General features: G+C 37.7%; 4 protein-coding genes across 4 annotated transcripts in view; 2 read left to right on the top strand and 2 right to left on the bottom strand.

Annotated features, from left to right (window-relative positions):
- The window catches only part of snu (ABC-type transporter snustorr), a 92,370-nt gene extending 89,868 nt beyond the window's left edge, over window positions 1-2,502 (bottom strand). The window contains exon 1 of the mRNA XM_034981373.2: window positions 2,248-2,502. The gene's annotated coding sequence lies outside the window, so the exon portion shown is untranslated. The remainder of the gene's footprint in view (window positions 1-2,247) is intronic.
- A 2,160-nt stretch (window positions 2,503-4,662) lies between these two features.
- mRpS18C (mitochondrial ribosomal protein S18C) lies at window positions 4,663-6,234 on the top strand. The gene is made up of 2 exons (XM_034981385.2): window positions 4,663-4,808; window positions 4,897-6,234. The coding sequence occupies exons 1-2, from the start codon at window positions 4,772-4,774 to the stop codon at window positions 5,274-5,276; spliced, it is 417 nt and encodes a 138-aa protein (XP_034837276.1). The 5' UTR covers window positions 4,663-4,771; the 3' UTR covers window positions 5,277-6,234.
- A 751-nt stretch (window positions 6,235-6,985) lies between these two features.
- LOC117993572 (uncharacterized) lies at window positions 6,986-9,033 on the bottom strand. The gene has a single exon (XM_034981376.2). It carries the CDS (start codon window positions 8,895-8,897, stop codon window positions 7,251-7,253), a length of 1,647 nt encoding a protein of 548 aa, XP_034837267.1. The 5' UTR covers window positions 8,898-9,033; the 3' UTR covers window positions 6,986-7,250.
- A 252-nt stretch (window positions 9,034-9,285) lies between these two features.
- On the top strand, window positions 9,286-11,004 carry LOC117993573 (uncharacterized). The gene has a single exon (XM_034981378.2). It carries the CDS (start codon window positions 9,504-9,506, stop codon window positions 10,350-10,352), a length of 849 nt encoding a protein of 282 aa, XP_034837269.1. The 5' UTR covers window positions 9,286-9,503; the 3' UTR covers window positions 10,353-11,004.
- Window positions 11,005-15,456: the final 4,452 nt, after the last annotated feature.

Consider the following 15,456-nt stretch of genomic DNA (forward strand, 5'->3'; position numbering starts at 1 on the left):
TGTGCCACACATCACAACTTAAAGCTAAGAGCTGGTTATTCCGGCGCTTCTTCCACCAGAGAACAAGCAAAAGAAGCGCTGGAACAAACTGTCATATTGTGTGGCACAAACCGAAAAATTAGGCTTTTGGTTCATTGTATGTCATGGAACAAACTGACATATTGTGTGGCACAACCCGAAAAATTAGACTTTTGGTTCATTGTATGTCATGGAACAAACTGACATATTGTGTGGCACAACCCGAAAAATTATACTTTTGGTTCATTGTATGTCATGGAACAAACTGTCATATTGTGTGGCACAAACCGAAAAATTAGGCTTTTGGTTCATTGTATGTCATGGAACAAACTGACATATTGTGTGGCACAACCCGAAAAATTAGACTTTTGGTTCATTGTATGTCATGGAACAAACTGACATATTGTGTGGCACAACCCGAAAAATTAGGCTTTTGGTTCATCGTATGTCATGGACTTCCGCAAAGGAACGCCTGCTCCTATACAACATTTATTACGGAACATATTAGGTAGCAGTGGTATAGTGTCCTAACTAATAAAATAGTAAATACCTAACTTTAGCGTAGTTAGGTCTAAAAATAAACTAAGTTGCAGCTCGTTAAGTTATTACATAAACCATCGCATCGGTGTAAATCATACATAAACGCGCAAAGTGCTAAAAATATATACAACCGGCCAAGTGCGAATCGGACTCGTGCAACGAGGGTTCTGTAGGTACCTTGGAATACGTGCAGTTTTTGCTGTTTAAATTATCTCCAACTAGAGATATGAGTAAGTTAGTAACTTACTCATATCTCTAGCGACTCGCCCCGGCTTCGGACGGGTAGCTTATTACAATTTTCGTAAAAATCTCAAATTTTTACAATTAGTCTATGTCACTCAGGAATAATGTAGCTTATTCTACTGATGATTTTTTAAAATCGGTTCAGTATTTCCAAAGATTACCCCTACTAACAAATTTACAAACTTTACCTCTTTGTATTAGTATTAAGATACTAGCGACCCGCCCTGGCTTCGCACAGGTAGGTAGCTTATTACAATTTTCGCAAAAATCTACGATTTTTAATAGATTTTTTAATTGATAAATCACTTGGCGGCACGGCTTTACCGGTAGGGTGGTAACTAGCCATGACCGAAGCCTTTCACCAGACAGACGACAGACGAAGATGTGGTTGGTCGGAAACATACGTTTTTGCTACGCTCCACTTCAGTGGAAACGCACCCTTATAACGCGTGAAAGCGCGGACTTGAATATAAACAGAGCCAGCACCCGTAGCGCAGCGGAAAATTTGACAATTGTTTTGAGGGTAGTACAAAAATCGCATAAAATAACACTCAAAATTGCCAGTCTAACTGAAACAACACTGAACGCTATATGTATTGAAATAAAGTTTAAATCCGCGTGACAAACGTCACGCACCCAAATAAAACAGCACGCATACAAAGAAGTTATCAATGAATTAATTTCATCACATCTGTTGTAAATTCTAGAACGCACAAAATGTTTTACGCGCACAAAATAGTCTTAAGTACCTATAGGTCCCGCAAATTGCTATTGCGCTGGAACCATGTCTCATCAACATCGAAATGACGTCATTTTGACGTCAGGCGAAAAAAAATATAGGTACCATCAGCTCGAATGTTCAGTCTATTGCTGACGTCACTAAAATGGCGGCTACACGCTTTAGCAATTTGCGGGACTTAACACGCACGCAACTAAAAAGTTTTCATTGGCTAACATTTATATTTGTTACCTGTACAGAATACAGATACAAAATAAATTCTAAATAAGATTCCAAGTTTGAATTTATAGAGACAGCGCAGCGCGTCTGTGCGCACTCCTTCGTTCACAGCTGGGCTACTTTCTCCTACCAACCTTGATTTCTTACGCCTGCCTTGGGTACGTTAACATCTACCTCGACTCACGAGCATTCGATGGTATTTTCGTCATAACGTGATCTAAAACTTTTACTTTTCCCAACTAAACGAGGAAACTTTCAAAGTTACTCCATATTGTTATTCGTACATAGCTGCACATGGCTGCTGGGTACATATACATGTACATATTTCACAATGACAGTATGAGATTATATAAAAATTTGTATTATATACGTACACGGAAACTTGCGTAATAAAATCAATGCCGATTTAACATCGCCTTTGCTGAGCGTTTCCTTATTATTCAAATAGCAATGCTAATTTTTTCCTAAAAAAATATTTCCATACTCACTCGAGGTTTGATACGATCCGAAATATTTGTGGCCAAAGCCTCACAAAAAAGCACACACTTAAAAAAAATTAATACGTCACAACCACTTTTAGTTTAGGCGCGAAATTCACGCGTCACGAAACACGTTTTAAAAAAAAAATCCCCAAATCGTTTTCGTTCAGAAATTGAATGAAAAATGTTTATTTTTAAAAATAGAATCGACACGAATGCGGCCTGCCACGTTCGAAGCGGACAGTGGCTGTGCCGGTTGTGACTTGTGAGGCGTTAACTCGTTGCGTCTTTTAGATTTCTTGTTTACGAACGTAAAATGCTTAAAGTCACTGAAATGGACATTAACAAGTACGCTCGATGAGGTGTGCACATGTGTGGCATACAAAATGAGTTATTTTTGTGCCGATTCGAACCAAATGTACCGGGAATCAAAATTGACACCTTGTGTCAAATGGTTTTCATGTTGACACTATGTTGACAATAATGTTTCATCACTGAATTAGTTCCGAGTACGTTCACATACGGTGATAGCCTAGTGGTTAAGAAGTCGTCGCGCGGCCTCCTATTCGGGAGGTCGGGAGTTCGATCCCGGGCCTCTAACTTTTCATTATGTTCGCTTAAAGCAATTAATCCTGCTTTAACGGTGAAGGAAAACATCGTGAGGTATGTTTGGAATGTTCTCAAAGGTGTGTGAAGCCTAGGCACCAATCCGCACTGGGCCGGCATGATGGACTGTGGCCTAAGTTCTCATTCTGATAGAAGATCCATGCTCACTTGTGAGGTGGTAATGGGTTGATCATGAAGATGATGTCGCTCATTACAAGTCCCGCAAATTACTAATGCGCGTGTTCGCCATTTTAGTGACGTCAGCACTAGACTGAAATTTCGAGCGGATGGTATAATTTTATTTTGGCTGGCGTCAAAATGACGTCATTTCGGTGTTAATGAGACATGGTTCCAGCGCAATAGCAAATTGCGGGACTTATACTACTATCAGCTAAAATTAAGTTCAAAAACAGGCCGGCAGTCGCAACTCCAGCGTACTTGTGTTAGTCTAGAGGTCGGTGGCTAAAATAAACCGATCGGAGGAAAACATGGCCGGCCCGATGCATTTCCGCAGTGAGGAGTCCGTTTCAACACAACGGGTGTAATAGCCATATTAACAAATACCCACTCTAGTGGAGTGTGGACGTGTTGCAACCATTCTGGCTGGATGTCTATTTTTCGCAACCACTGGTTTGTTTTAAGCAAACAAACTGGTAGCTTAGCTAACCACGAATGTCTTCTAAAACATATAGGTACCTACCTAGATTTTTTTAATATATGACCATTATATGACTTGGAGTTTTTGTTTTGTGCCTTACTGTAAACATTTATTTCTCTAACGCCAGTTTTTTGTACGTTTATTTTTTACATCTTCTTGGTTCTCGTATAATTTTCCATAATGTATGAAAATAGGCATACTACATTTTGATAGGCAAACTAGAAACCGCAATAGGCTTTGCGAATCCTGCTCTCCGCCTTAATTGCGGTTGGTCTCACTCCCTTGAACGAACCACTACTAAGTACCTACTAAAGTCAAAGTCAAATGATTTATTCAAATTAGCTAATAAATTACTCTTTTCGATTGTCGTTGGATTTGTAAGATATAGTGGTGATAATTATAACACAAACTTAAAACTAAAGCTACGAAGGATCCAACAAAGGTAAAAGAGTACTAGTCTAGACGCTCAATCGAAACATCGTAACATGCTTGATTGTGACCAAACCAAGTGCGAATGTGAACTCGCCTAGTTCTTCGAGAATACACTTCATCATCATTATCGTCAACCGGTAGACGTCCACATACATATGTCTCTTGTAGGGACTTCCACACGCCACAGTCTTGCGCAGCCAGAATCAAGCAGCTCGCTGCGATTTGTTTGATGACATCTGTTCACCTAGTGGAACTCTTCCAAAGCTGTGATTTCCATTGCGAATGCGTCACCCTGGGGCCTGGACTCCAACGTTTACCGGTTTTTCGAACTATGTGCTCTACCCATTGCCACTTCAGCTTCGCAACCCGTTGAGCTAACTATATCGGTGACTCTGGTCTCCTACAGATCTCCTCATTTCTGATTGACCATAATGTATACTGTAGAGAAAACCAAGGAAGATAATTTATTTTCTTTAAACTAGTCATTTCACTAGTAGCTAATATTGCTCGTATCTTTTTAAAGGGCTTAAGAGACTTCTCCAAAAATATAATCATTTTAATTAGTATTAATTATTAAATATCGTGATTATTTTGTTGGTATCATCAAAGTGCATTGGAATGTGAATTTTATTGTCTGAAGGTACTTTTATAGCTTCTTTAAATAGAAACACAATAGCAATTACTAAACGCATCCAATCAACGTCAATTGTCATTTGTCAAACTTTTGTCATATCAAGTGCCAAAGTTGACTATGGTTTGGAGGTTATGTTTTTCTTAGTGTTTCAATTGTAAATTTTTAATTAAAACACAACAAATAGCTTGAAATCCTATCCGATAATGGCTTTACTTAAAAATTTGACTATTCGTAATATTTGTAAGTACCTACGCTACAAATTCATCTAACAATCTACATTCTAACACTTCAAATCATTTTGTTATAAAATTTTCGTGTATTATTTCAGTTTCAACGACACATAAGGCTATAATATCGTCTTTAAGAGCCTATTCTTCAACCCCAGTAGCAGCGGAAGATAATGACGGGCCAGTAGAAATAGAAAACCCGTATAAAAAGGAAAGACGCCTGTGTATACTATGCAAACTAAATATTACCCCAGACTATAAAAACTACAGACTGCTATCCCAATTCCAGAGTCCCTACACCGGAAGAATATACGGGAGACACATTACTGGTCTCTGTAAAGCAAAACAGGCTTTAGTCGAATCAGAGATAAGGAAAGCGCAGAACTGTGCATACTTGCCTTACTATTATAAAAATAAGGAGTTTTTGAAAGATCCCAAGTTGTTCGATCCTGAGAATCCGATTCGATCGCATAGATTTTAGTTAATTTACCACATAGGGCATCCACACATAGTTAGTCTATTGCCAGAACAATTGCTTTTAGCTACTGAGAACTTGATTTTTTAGCAATTTAGGCTTCAACTTATACTGAGATTTATAGAGCACTAGATGACGCCCGCGACTTCGTCCGCGTGGACTTAGGTTTTTAAAATCCCGTGGGAACTAGGAACACTTTGGTTTTCTGGGATAAAAAGTACCCTATGTCCTTCACCAGTATTCAAGCTATATCTGTAACAAATTTCGTCAAAATTGGTTGAAAGGATGGGCCGTGAAAGGCTAGCAGGCAGACAGACACACTTTCACATTTATAATATTAGTATGGATGCTTTGATTTTGCTTACACTTAAGAGAGAGTAAAATGAGATGGATTTATCTGAGTAACATAACTGTGTCTCGTTTTAACTATAAATCTGAGCAAAGTCAAAGTATGCTCTATAGATCTGTCTGAGAGTTCCTATAGGATAGCTCTGCTGCATTCAAACATTTGAGCATTTCACACCTTCATAGAGAAGCTTGGACTCCTTTTTTGGAGACTATAATTAGAGAGAGAGGAGCATATTAGTAGCCAAAGTGTACTAACTAGTGTGTAGTGTAGTGTACAGCCTAAAACAATGGAATCAGTAGAAAATTAAAAACAAGTCAGATTGCAGTCAAGGGCTACATTATCAAATAAACTATAAGGGTTCCGTTTTTTGCCATTCGGCTACGGAACCCTAAAAATTGTTAGCCAAAGGTGGGAACATAATATTGTAAATATCATGATTGCATCTAAATTAGATAGTAGATGTACCTTAATTGCTTTCCATCAGGCACTATCAGGCAGGCTTGTAGTCTATTATAATTCTATCATGATTCTTAGAAATAAACTGTTGTACTCAATAAGTAGCTTATGAAATGTGTATAGTTAGTTATGTATGTTTGAATAAAAATTACAGCTGAATTATTTTATTTGTTTATCCTTTATTTTTAGTTTTACCAATCAGTTCCCTTATTACAAATGTGAAAGTGTGTTTGTTTGTTGGTTTGTCCTTCCATCACGTCGCAACAGAGTGACGTGATTTTTTGCATGGGTATAGATAAAGACCTGCACGCCTAACATGCGCACCACGAGAAAATTTTGTCTACGCATTTACTCATCTTATTTGTATGAAAAACACGAGATAATGCGTAGACAAAATTTTCTCGCGGGGCGCATGTTAGACCCTCTGGAGAGTGACATTGGCTACTTTTTATCCTGGAAAACCAGAGTTCGCACACAATTTTAAAAAAACCTTATGACATGCGGCCGAAGTCAAGGGCATCAGCTAGTTCATCCATATAAATGCAAGTCTTTGTTACCTTTTCACTTGCACACTGCTTAACAGATTTTGACGAAATTCTTACAAAGGTTGCATCCCATAGTCCCAAAGGGATTTTTAAAATTATAAATCTATGCAGATCAATTTGTTAAACATCTAGATAATATTTAATGCAATATTCTACAGTAAATTCAATGGCAATAAAAGAGATTTTCTTCATTGAGAAATCAATAGTGGTTTAATTATTTTTATTTTTCATGTACCAATATAGTAGTTGCAAAGTAATAATAAAATTAAGTTACATTGGAAATGCTTATCTCTAAACAGAGATTTCTTCCAGCTTCCCATTCAAGGTTGTAAGGTGTGATTCTAAATGAAACAAAACATTTTTTATGTAAAATATTGTATTGTGTTATATCTTAAAAGTTAATTATACATTTGAAAGTATACTATCTAAAATAAAATCATTCAGGCAGTTTTAGACAATAGGAGACTAATATTATAATTCTTACCAGGAATCAATCATCTTTTATCTATCTTGAGAAATCAGAAATGGACTACCTAGGTCAATTAACGAATTAATTAAGTTAATAAGGCAAATTACAAAAGCTATGAATTAATTTAATTAAATAACATTAAAATTAGAAACATAAACGAATTAATTAAGTTTTAAAGCTGACAGTATAATAGCAGTATCGTCAGGGGTACTAAAACTATCACTGTCAGAATCATAACCGACCAAATCCGGTGGTATTTTCAACATTTGCAACAACTCTGACTGTTCCATATTCTGGTCTGGCAACTTTTGCCTCATCAAATCTAGCAGTTCCATTAACGCCGTCTGGCAACCTATTTGCCATTTTTTTATCAATTCCCTCAATTCCTTAGTCTCGTTTGTCATTGACTTAGCAAGTAATAGGTTCTTCTTACTTTCTATCCTTGCCGTTATGTCATCTACATCTTGCTGTGTTATAGAACCAGTTGACTTAGCTTTTGATAGTTTCACTACTTTATCATAAGTTTTTTTAACAAGTATTGTTCTGCTTCTACCGTAATCAAAATCATCATCTTCGTCACAGATTGAAATTTTTGGTGAAGGTTTAGGGATGCATTTTGCTTGTAATTTAGCTGTTTTAGGTTTCTCTTTAGTGTTATTTTTTGGTCCAGTTATAGACGTTTTGATTGGTTGTCTAATGTTAACTTTCTTTGTTTCAACAAAATCAGTATCTTCTGAATCTTTGTTTGTAAGGTCTATTATATTTTGAGGATTTTGTTCTATAGCATTAGTTTCTTTTAGTTTTTGAGCATTTCCTACAACAGAACCATTGGTAACGTTTTGAATTTGAGTTATTTGTTGTAAGGTGTTGTTATTGGCTGTTTTTGGTTTGTTTTCAGGTTTATTTAAATTAGATAGTGGTACATCATCCATATCACAATCAAATAGAGACTGTGATGCTGGTTTGTTTGTTACAGTTTCCTTTGTATTAAGTTTGGGTGTATTATTATTACTAATTTTATCAGTTTTAAATATTTTCTTCTGTATCACAACTATGCATTCTTTTGTTAAATTATTTGGACTCTTTTCTTTTATATTAACTTTGACATTATCTATATCTTGCAATTTTGCATTGTTTTTACTTTCTGAATCCTCATTATTATCGTTTATACTTAGTGGCTTATTTAGACAAGGTTCTATTGCGATTTTCACCGGAGATTCCAAAACTTTAATTTTATTGCTACTTTTAGAATTTTTTCTAGACAGTTTTGTTACTTTGGTAACTTGTTTAATAGGCTCTATTTCCATATCTTCGTCATTAGTTATTAGATTAGGATCATTACATACTTGTTTGGTGGAATTGTGTAGCAATTTCTCTTCATTAGTTACAATATTTTTGTCACTTAACTCTGATACACTTTGAGGTTCCTTCTCCACTTCCTGACATTTTTGAGTTGTTACAACAGTTTTAAACTTCTTTCTAGGCAATAAGGCACGTGTAGGAGTTCGGGCTATATCTATGTTAGGGGTATCACAAGTTTCTGGACTAATTTCTTCATTTGAATCCTCCCCTAAGTCTTTTTCTTCCACCTCTGCGTTACGTTTCTTCCTCTTTCTAATTTCAGTGTCTAGTTTAACTTCTTTATTGCTACTAGAATTGCCTAAAGGAGATATAAATGGCGAAACGCCACTTTTCTTCCATTTACGTGAGAGCCCTAGTCTACGACAAGGAGTTAGCAAAGACTTGCTTATACCTCCTGGAGTTTTAGGTGAATCCGCGCTGTCTATTTTAATTGAAGATATATTCATTGTTTTCAAATCAATTCATGTTTCTAAAAGTTATAATTTTCTACAAAAGTGTAAATATTTTGGTTGAAGACAATCTGCCAAACATTCGCTTTCCCGCCAATCGCCATTTGTGATTGTGAGTCCGTTCAAAAACAAAAATTTAACCAAAAATCATCAAAAGGTTCCAAATTCAAATCTGAAAATGATAAAATAGATAGACAAAAATGGGTAGAAGTAAAATTGCATTTACAACGTACCTTTATATTATTACCTTCAATCATAAAATTAATTTATTATAAAATAATTTAATGTAAAATCATAGACAATAAATTTTTTCATCAAAATTTCATTCATTTTTCCGAACCGAACTAACAAAAAAGTTATGTCATTTTACTTTGAATTGTCTATGGCCATTTACGAATCGTGCTGAGACGAATCGCACAACGTTTCACAACAGTTTTATCACGAGAAATAAAAAACGCGCCTTCGAATACGAGACGCAAGCCGAGTTTTAAGGTAGATTATAAAATTGAGGTCGCATAGGGAAAACCGAGACCCTGCGAATTTTCGTTGACCAACCGAGGAAGAAAGTGTTTGTTGCGGAGTATTTAAAATAAATATTACATAATGCCTTTGCTACGTTTGACCAGTGGAAGTTTTGGGTCGCTGCGTACCTTCGCAACGTCATCCGCCCTTGGAAAAAGAGTGAAGACTTTCGCCGTCTACCGCTGGAACCCAGATGAGCCTGACAAGAAACCTTACACTCAAAACTATGAGGTCGATCTCGACGACTGCGCGCCCATGGTGTTAGACGCTCTATTAAAGATTAAAAATGAAATGGACCCAACTTTAACGTTCAGGAGGTCCTGCCGCGAGGGTGTCTGTGGTTCTTGCGCTATGAATATCGACGGAATCAACACTTTAGCTTGCATCAGTCATATAGACCAGAACCTATCCAAACCAAGTAAGATCTACCCTTTACCGCACATGTACGTGGTCAAGGACCTCGTGCCTGACTTGACAAACTTCTACCGTCAGTATCAGTCCATAGAACCTTGGTTACAGAGGGATAAAGAGGCTGTCAAAGGTAAGGAAACTCAGTTACTCCAAGATGTAGAAGACCGTGCGAAGTTAGACGGTTTGTATGAGTGCGTACTTTGCGCTTGTTGCTCAACTAGTTGCCCGTCGTATTGGTGGAACGGAGACAAGTATCTCGGCCCAGCGGTATTGATGCAGGCGTATAGATGGATCATAGATTCTCGTGATGACGCTACAGCCCAACGTTTGGCCAAACTCAAAGATACATACTCCGTTTACCGTTGCCATACAATCATGAATTGCACACGAACTTGTCCCAAAGGTTTGAACCCAGGTCGTGCTATCGCACAGATTAAAACATTACTTTCTGGAATGGTTAAGAAACAAACTCCTATCATGGACCCAGCAGGCTTAGAGAAGCAGGCGGTACAAAACTGAAATATTAAGATATTAGCTTAAATTTTAATTTAATTAGTCGACAATACAATTCTGACTAAGGAAAACTTTGTGACTTAAATAATATACTTTACATTTTTAATGAGATGTTAAAAATTCGCTTTTCAAGATATTATTAAGAAATTATTTGCATATAGAGACTTATTTAGACAAAATTATGTAAACCTACAGTATTTACTACTTAGTCACATAATATTATGATACCAAGTGGAAGCTATGCGATATTTTTTTTACAAATTTGTCATTTTTGCATGTTATGATTTTCCCTATGTACCAAATACATCAAATCTGATTTTTATGTCTAGTGATTAGGATGACCGCCTTCTAATCGGAGGTTGGGGGTTTGATCCCGGGCACACAGCTCTAACTTTTCGGCATATGTGCGTTTTAAGTAATTAAATATCACTTGCTTTAGCGGTGAATGAAAACCTCGTGGGGAAACCTGCATGCCTGAGAGTTCTCTATAATGTTCTCAAAGGTGTGTGAACTCTTCCAATCCACACATGGCCAGCGTGGTAGACTATGGCCAAAACCCTTCTCACTCTGAGAGGAGACCCGTGCTCTGTAGTGAGCCAGCGATGGGTTGATCATGATGATGATGATTGATCAATACAGGTTTTTGGTTAAAGAAAAATGGGTCCACCATTTTTCTTTTTTAAGTAAGTACCTATGTAACTTAAGAAATTATGTTGCCTATGTCCAGAAAAATATAGATAATTCATGATGACGCGCCCCACTCTTTGTCCCAATCGGTTACAATGCAAATGTGCTGTGTACTGTTAGAGTGTGAGTTCTATCGTAAGTCGTAACGCACCGATCAGTAGAGTGTGAGTTCTATCGTAAGTCGTAACGCACCGATCAGCGATGTGGGCACACACACAAGAAGACCCACACCCGTGGTTTCCCCGCACGAACAGTAGTGGGGCGCGTCTTCGTGGATTGAACTATCTATATCATTATTTTTAGTTTAGCTGGCTTTTCCCATTGCCTATTAATATTATAAATAGGAATATTGGAAACTTAAAGTGTGTAAAGAAATATATTTAAAATTGTATAATATATTAAAACAGGATCTCTGTATTTAATTGACCTTGCCATGAACTTTGTTTTATCTTAATCTTAGCAACATTTATATGTAAAATGGTAGTTATATGTTATTCGTGTTAGTGAAATTGTTGAAAGTATTATTCCATTGCATACAATGATATAATTAATCATGTGGTTAGGTACCTACCTATACTATTTAAATATAAGTAGGTACATACCTACATTTTTTACATAGCTATCATGAAGACACGTTACTAAGTCCCTAGTACCTAGATACACATTACACAATAATTGCTGTAAAATAAAAAGACTTAGGTATCGTGATAAGAGAAAACGTGAACCTGTGCAGTGGGCGATTTATGATATATATATATTTATATTATTCCATTTGGAAGTATAAAGTGAGGTGCTGTGGTCCCGCTGTACGATTAGTTCATCAGTCAAGCTTTCCTTTTTTCTGTTAAGTATAGGGAAGATCAGTACAATAATATAGATAATGAATAACAATACAATACAATAATATAGATACTATAATATAGATAATATCTAAATAGCTCAATGGTAAAGAAACGAACTGAAAACCTGGGTTCAAACCCGGCCTATGCATTATTGTCTTAACGGTTATGTAGAACTTGGAAGAAAAGAAGAACTTGGGGAATTAGTCATATTTAACAAGGCCAATAGTTTTAACCAACCAGCCAGATGCAGCCTGTGTAAGCCCTACTGTTTTTGTGTCATTAGGGCGACCACGCACTGCATCCGATCCGAATCCGTGAAAATACGTTGCGAAGTAGTCATAAAACTATTTGTATAGTAGCTTATTACTCACTAGCTCCGACTTCCGTCATCCGTGAGAATATCTCGGATGTGCCTCGGATTCAAATCGGACGTATGACGTAGATATGTCAAAGATGCCCACTGATTAGCTTAGATTTTTGATATCCGAGTTTTTTATATCCGTATATCGGGTGTCCAATCCGAGTCCGTGAAAATACATTCCGAAGTAGTCGTAGAACCATTTGTATGGTAGCTTACGGCATAACGTAGATATTTTTATATCCGTATTTTGACGGATACGGATCGGATGAGTGCGTGATAGTATATAATATTATGACTAGTATATAATATTATGTCAACATCTGCCAAGTGTAAATTATTATCATTATTTATTTCTCATTTCATTAGGTGTATAAATGTATTAATTAGATCATATCATTGTATTATTTTTTCCTGTTGAATAAAGTTTTATTTTTTGTCCACATTAATTCGTCTCTTTTACCCCTACTTTACTACTAACAATAGTTATTTAAGAATTAAAATTGTCTACTAACAATTATTGAGCCCTAGTTGCTTTAAATAAAGATTTATTATTATTATTATATATTATTTGCTCTCACGCCCGTGTACAAAATAGATACATATAAAAGCCAAATAAGTTTATAATATACTTACATACATAAAAATAAATAGACCTACATAAACATTACATACATACATATTTGTACCGGGCGGAGGATTACACCCCGGCAGGGGAGACCAAACGGCCGGGGGTCAGGGCGACAGGTGAAGAAATCGGCGGACTATCCTAGCCGAGTCCAGCAAGACCGCTTTTTGCATCCTGGCTGCGAGCGAACTGCCACGGAACCCCAGTCGCCTCAGATGGTGAGCGAGGCTGACTGGGATCAACCCATTCGCAGATATGACGATTGGGATGATTTCAGTGGACTCCACATGCCACATGTCGGAAACCTCGTGAGCCAGATCGAGATACTTGCGCTTTTTCTCCGTCTCAGCTCTCACGAGGTTCTCGTCATACGGAATGGTGATGTCCACCAAAAACACCCTCGACTGTGCCCGGTCCACCACCACGATGTCAGGCTTATTCGCTAGAATAGTCCTGTCCGTGATGATGGACCGGTCCCAATAGAGCCGGACTCCGTCGCGCTCGAGTATCGGCACCGGTGTGTACTTGTAATACGGCAGCCTCTCATCCAGGAGACCGTACTTCAGAGCAAGCTCTTGGTGAAGGATTTTGGCTGCTTGGTTGTGTCTGTGCAGATAATCAGTGTTGGCAAGCGCTGAGCATCCCGAAAACACATGTCTGAGTGACTCGCCGGGATGGCGACAAGCCCGACAGATGTCGTGAGTGCCATCCTTCAGAATGTACTTTACAAAACCCTCGGTTTCCCCGAAGAGGTCACCAAAGCGCAGCCACTGCACGGACGGTTTTTTATCTACGTGTGGCTCATTAAGAGCTTTAAAAAAGCGTCCGTGCAGCTCCTTCTCCCTCCATACGGCCTCCCGGTCAGAGGTGCTAAGTACCACCGGTTTCTGCCACTCGGTTTGGGCTAAGGATAGTGGGGTGAGTCCTTTATCACATTCTATGACCTCTCTATGCATGGGGGACCCCCTCATCGTCGCAAAGTAGGTTCTGAGGTTGGCTATCTCCCGGTTATGCATGGTCTTGACGCTCAATACGCCTCGACCACCACACTTCCGGGGGATATACAACCTCATCACAGACGATTTTGGGTGGTGCATGCGATAAAGAGTCATAGTTGTGCGGACTTTTCTGTCCAGGGCGTCAAGTTCGGTCTGAGTCCATCTGAGCACGCCAAAGGTGTACATGAGAACGGGCATGACCCAGCCGTTATAAGCTCGGACTTTATTGGCGCCTGACAAATAACTTTTACAGATTTTTGTCAGACGGCCAAAAAAGGCTTCGCAAACAGACTGTTTCACGTCCGTCTCTTTTACCCTTAGCGACTGTGACATGCCCAGATACCGGTATGACTCGGCTTCAGAGAGGGTTCTGATGGTGGACGGCTCGAGACTCATCTCAGCCGAATGAGTTACCTGTCCCCTTTCCACATTGTTAGTTCCTAGTTGCTTTAAATAAAGATTTATTATTATTATTATTATTATAGATAAATAGCACTTGCTTTGACGATGAAGGAACACGTAAGGTTTCCTAACGTTTTCCAGTAGGTACTCTTCTTTGAAAAAAAAATTGGTCCATGAAATTAGTGTTGTATCAAGAGGTAAATGTGTGTGGTTATGTGCTAAATTTGTGTCTTACGACTACGAACTACGTAGTAGTACTTGCAAATTCTTTGCTTCGAAGATATTCAGGATTCTGCTGCGCTGATGTTTAGTAGGTATAATTAGATTAAAATAATGACAAAAAATATAATTTAAGTAATTCTTTATTTTTAATTAATAGGTACCTAATATACATAATATACCTACGTATTTTGACCAAGGACATTATAAAGCCGTAAATATTATTTGTTAAATAACTATTTACTATAACAATAATTATTATATTATTATCATTTACTTATTATTTAAGCATACAATATTATATTTGTACAAGTGATTCAGGATACACAACTTTTATTTACTGAGTTTCCAACTGTAAAGGTGCGTTTCCACTAAAGCGCAGCGGAGTGGAAATCTTTGTTTTAGACCAATCAGCCCCTTAATTGTGTAAGAATAATCATTTCATCGCTATCGCAATCGTCAAGAAATTCTGCCCTTTGATTGGCTGTGAAAAAATGTAAACAGCGAATCAACCAATCAAAGGGCTGAATTTCTTGATGATTGCGATGAAATGGTTATTCTTACACAATCGGGTGGCAGATTATTGAAATCTAATAATAACATCATTGGTCTATAGAACTTCTCGAAACGCACACGGCCTGCATAGATACAAAGAGCAACCGTCGAATTTCTTGCTGGTTCTGCTCGGTAGAAAAAGCATTTAGAACCAGGTGGTAGTTTCAGTTGTTTATTGATAAAAGTTTACTTAGATTCAAAAAAACCTATCTATTATAAAGAATTAGAGTATCGAGGCGAGTGGAGGCACTTCGATTAGTCATTAAGGACACTATCTTAGGTGACCATGGCGGCGCCACCGGTCACGCTATCGTGGTGTCTTGAGCTACCAAACAAGAAACACCAGGATCGCCAGTTTCAAAATGGACGTCGAAGGACTATGACATTACTAAGTACCAACCAAAGAAAATCGATACTCATA

This window comes from Maniola hyperantus, chromosome 24 (genome assembly GCF_902806685.2).
Source record: "Maniola hyperantus chromosome 24, iAphHyp1.2, whole genome shotgun sequence".
Lineage (NCBI taxonomy): Eukaryota > Metazoa > Arthropoda > Insecta > Lepidoptera > Nymphalidae > Maniola > Maniola hyperantus.

What these genes read in the sequence shown, in the direction of transcription:
- LOC117993572 (XM_034981376.2), bottom strand. Translation starts at nt 8,897, where the DNA reads ATGAATATATCTTCAATTAAAATAGACAGCGCGGATTCACCTAAAACT.
- mRpS18C (XM_034981385.2), top strand. Translation starts at nt 4,772, where the DNA reads ATGGCTTTACTTAAAAATTTGACTATTCGTAATATTT. An exon ending in TTTGACTATTCGTAATATTT is followed by an intron (nt 4,809 to 4,896) that starts GTAAGTACCTAC and finishes GTATTATTTCAG; the next exon opens with TTTCAACGACACATAAGGCT.
- LOC117993573 (XM_034981378.2), top strand. Translation starts at nt 9,504, where the DNA reads ATGCCTTTGCTACGTTTGACCAGTGGAAGTTTTGGGTCGCTGCGTACC.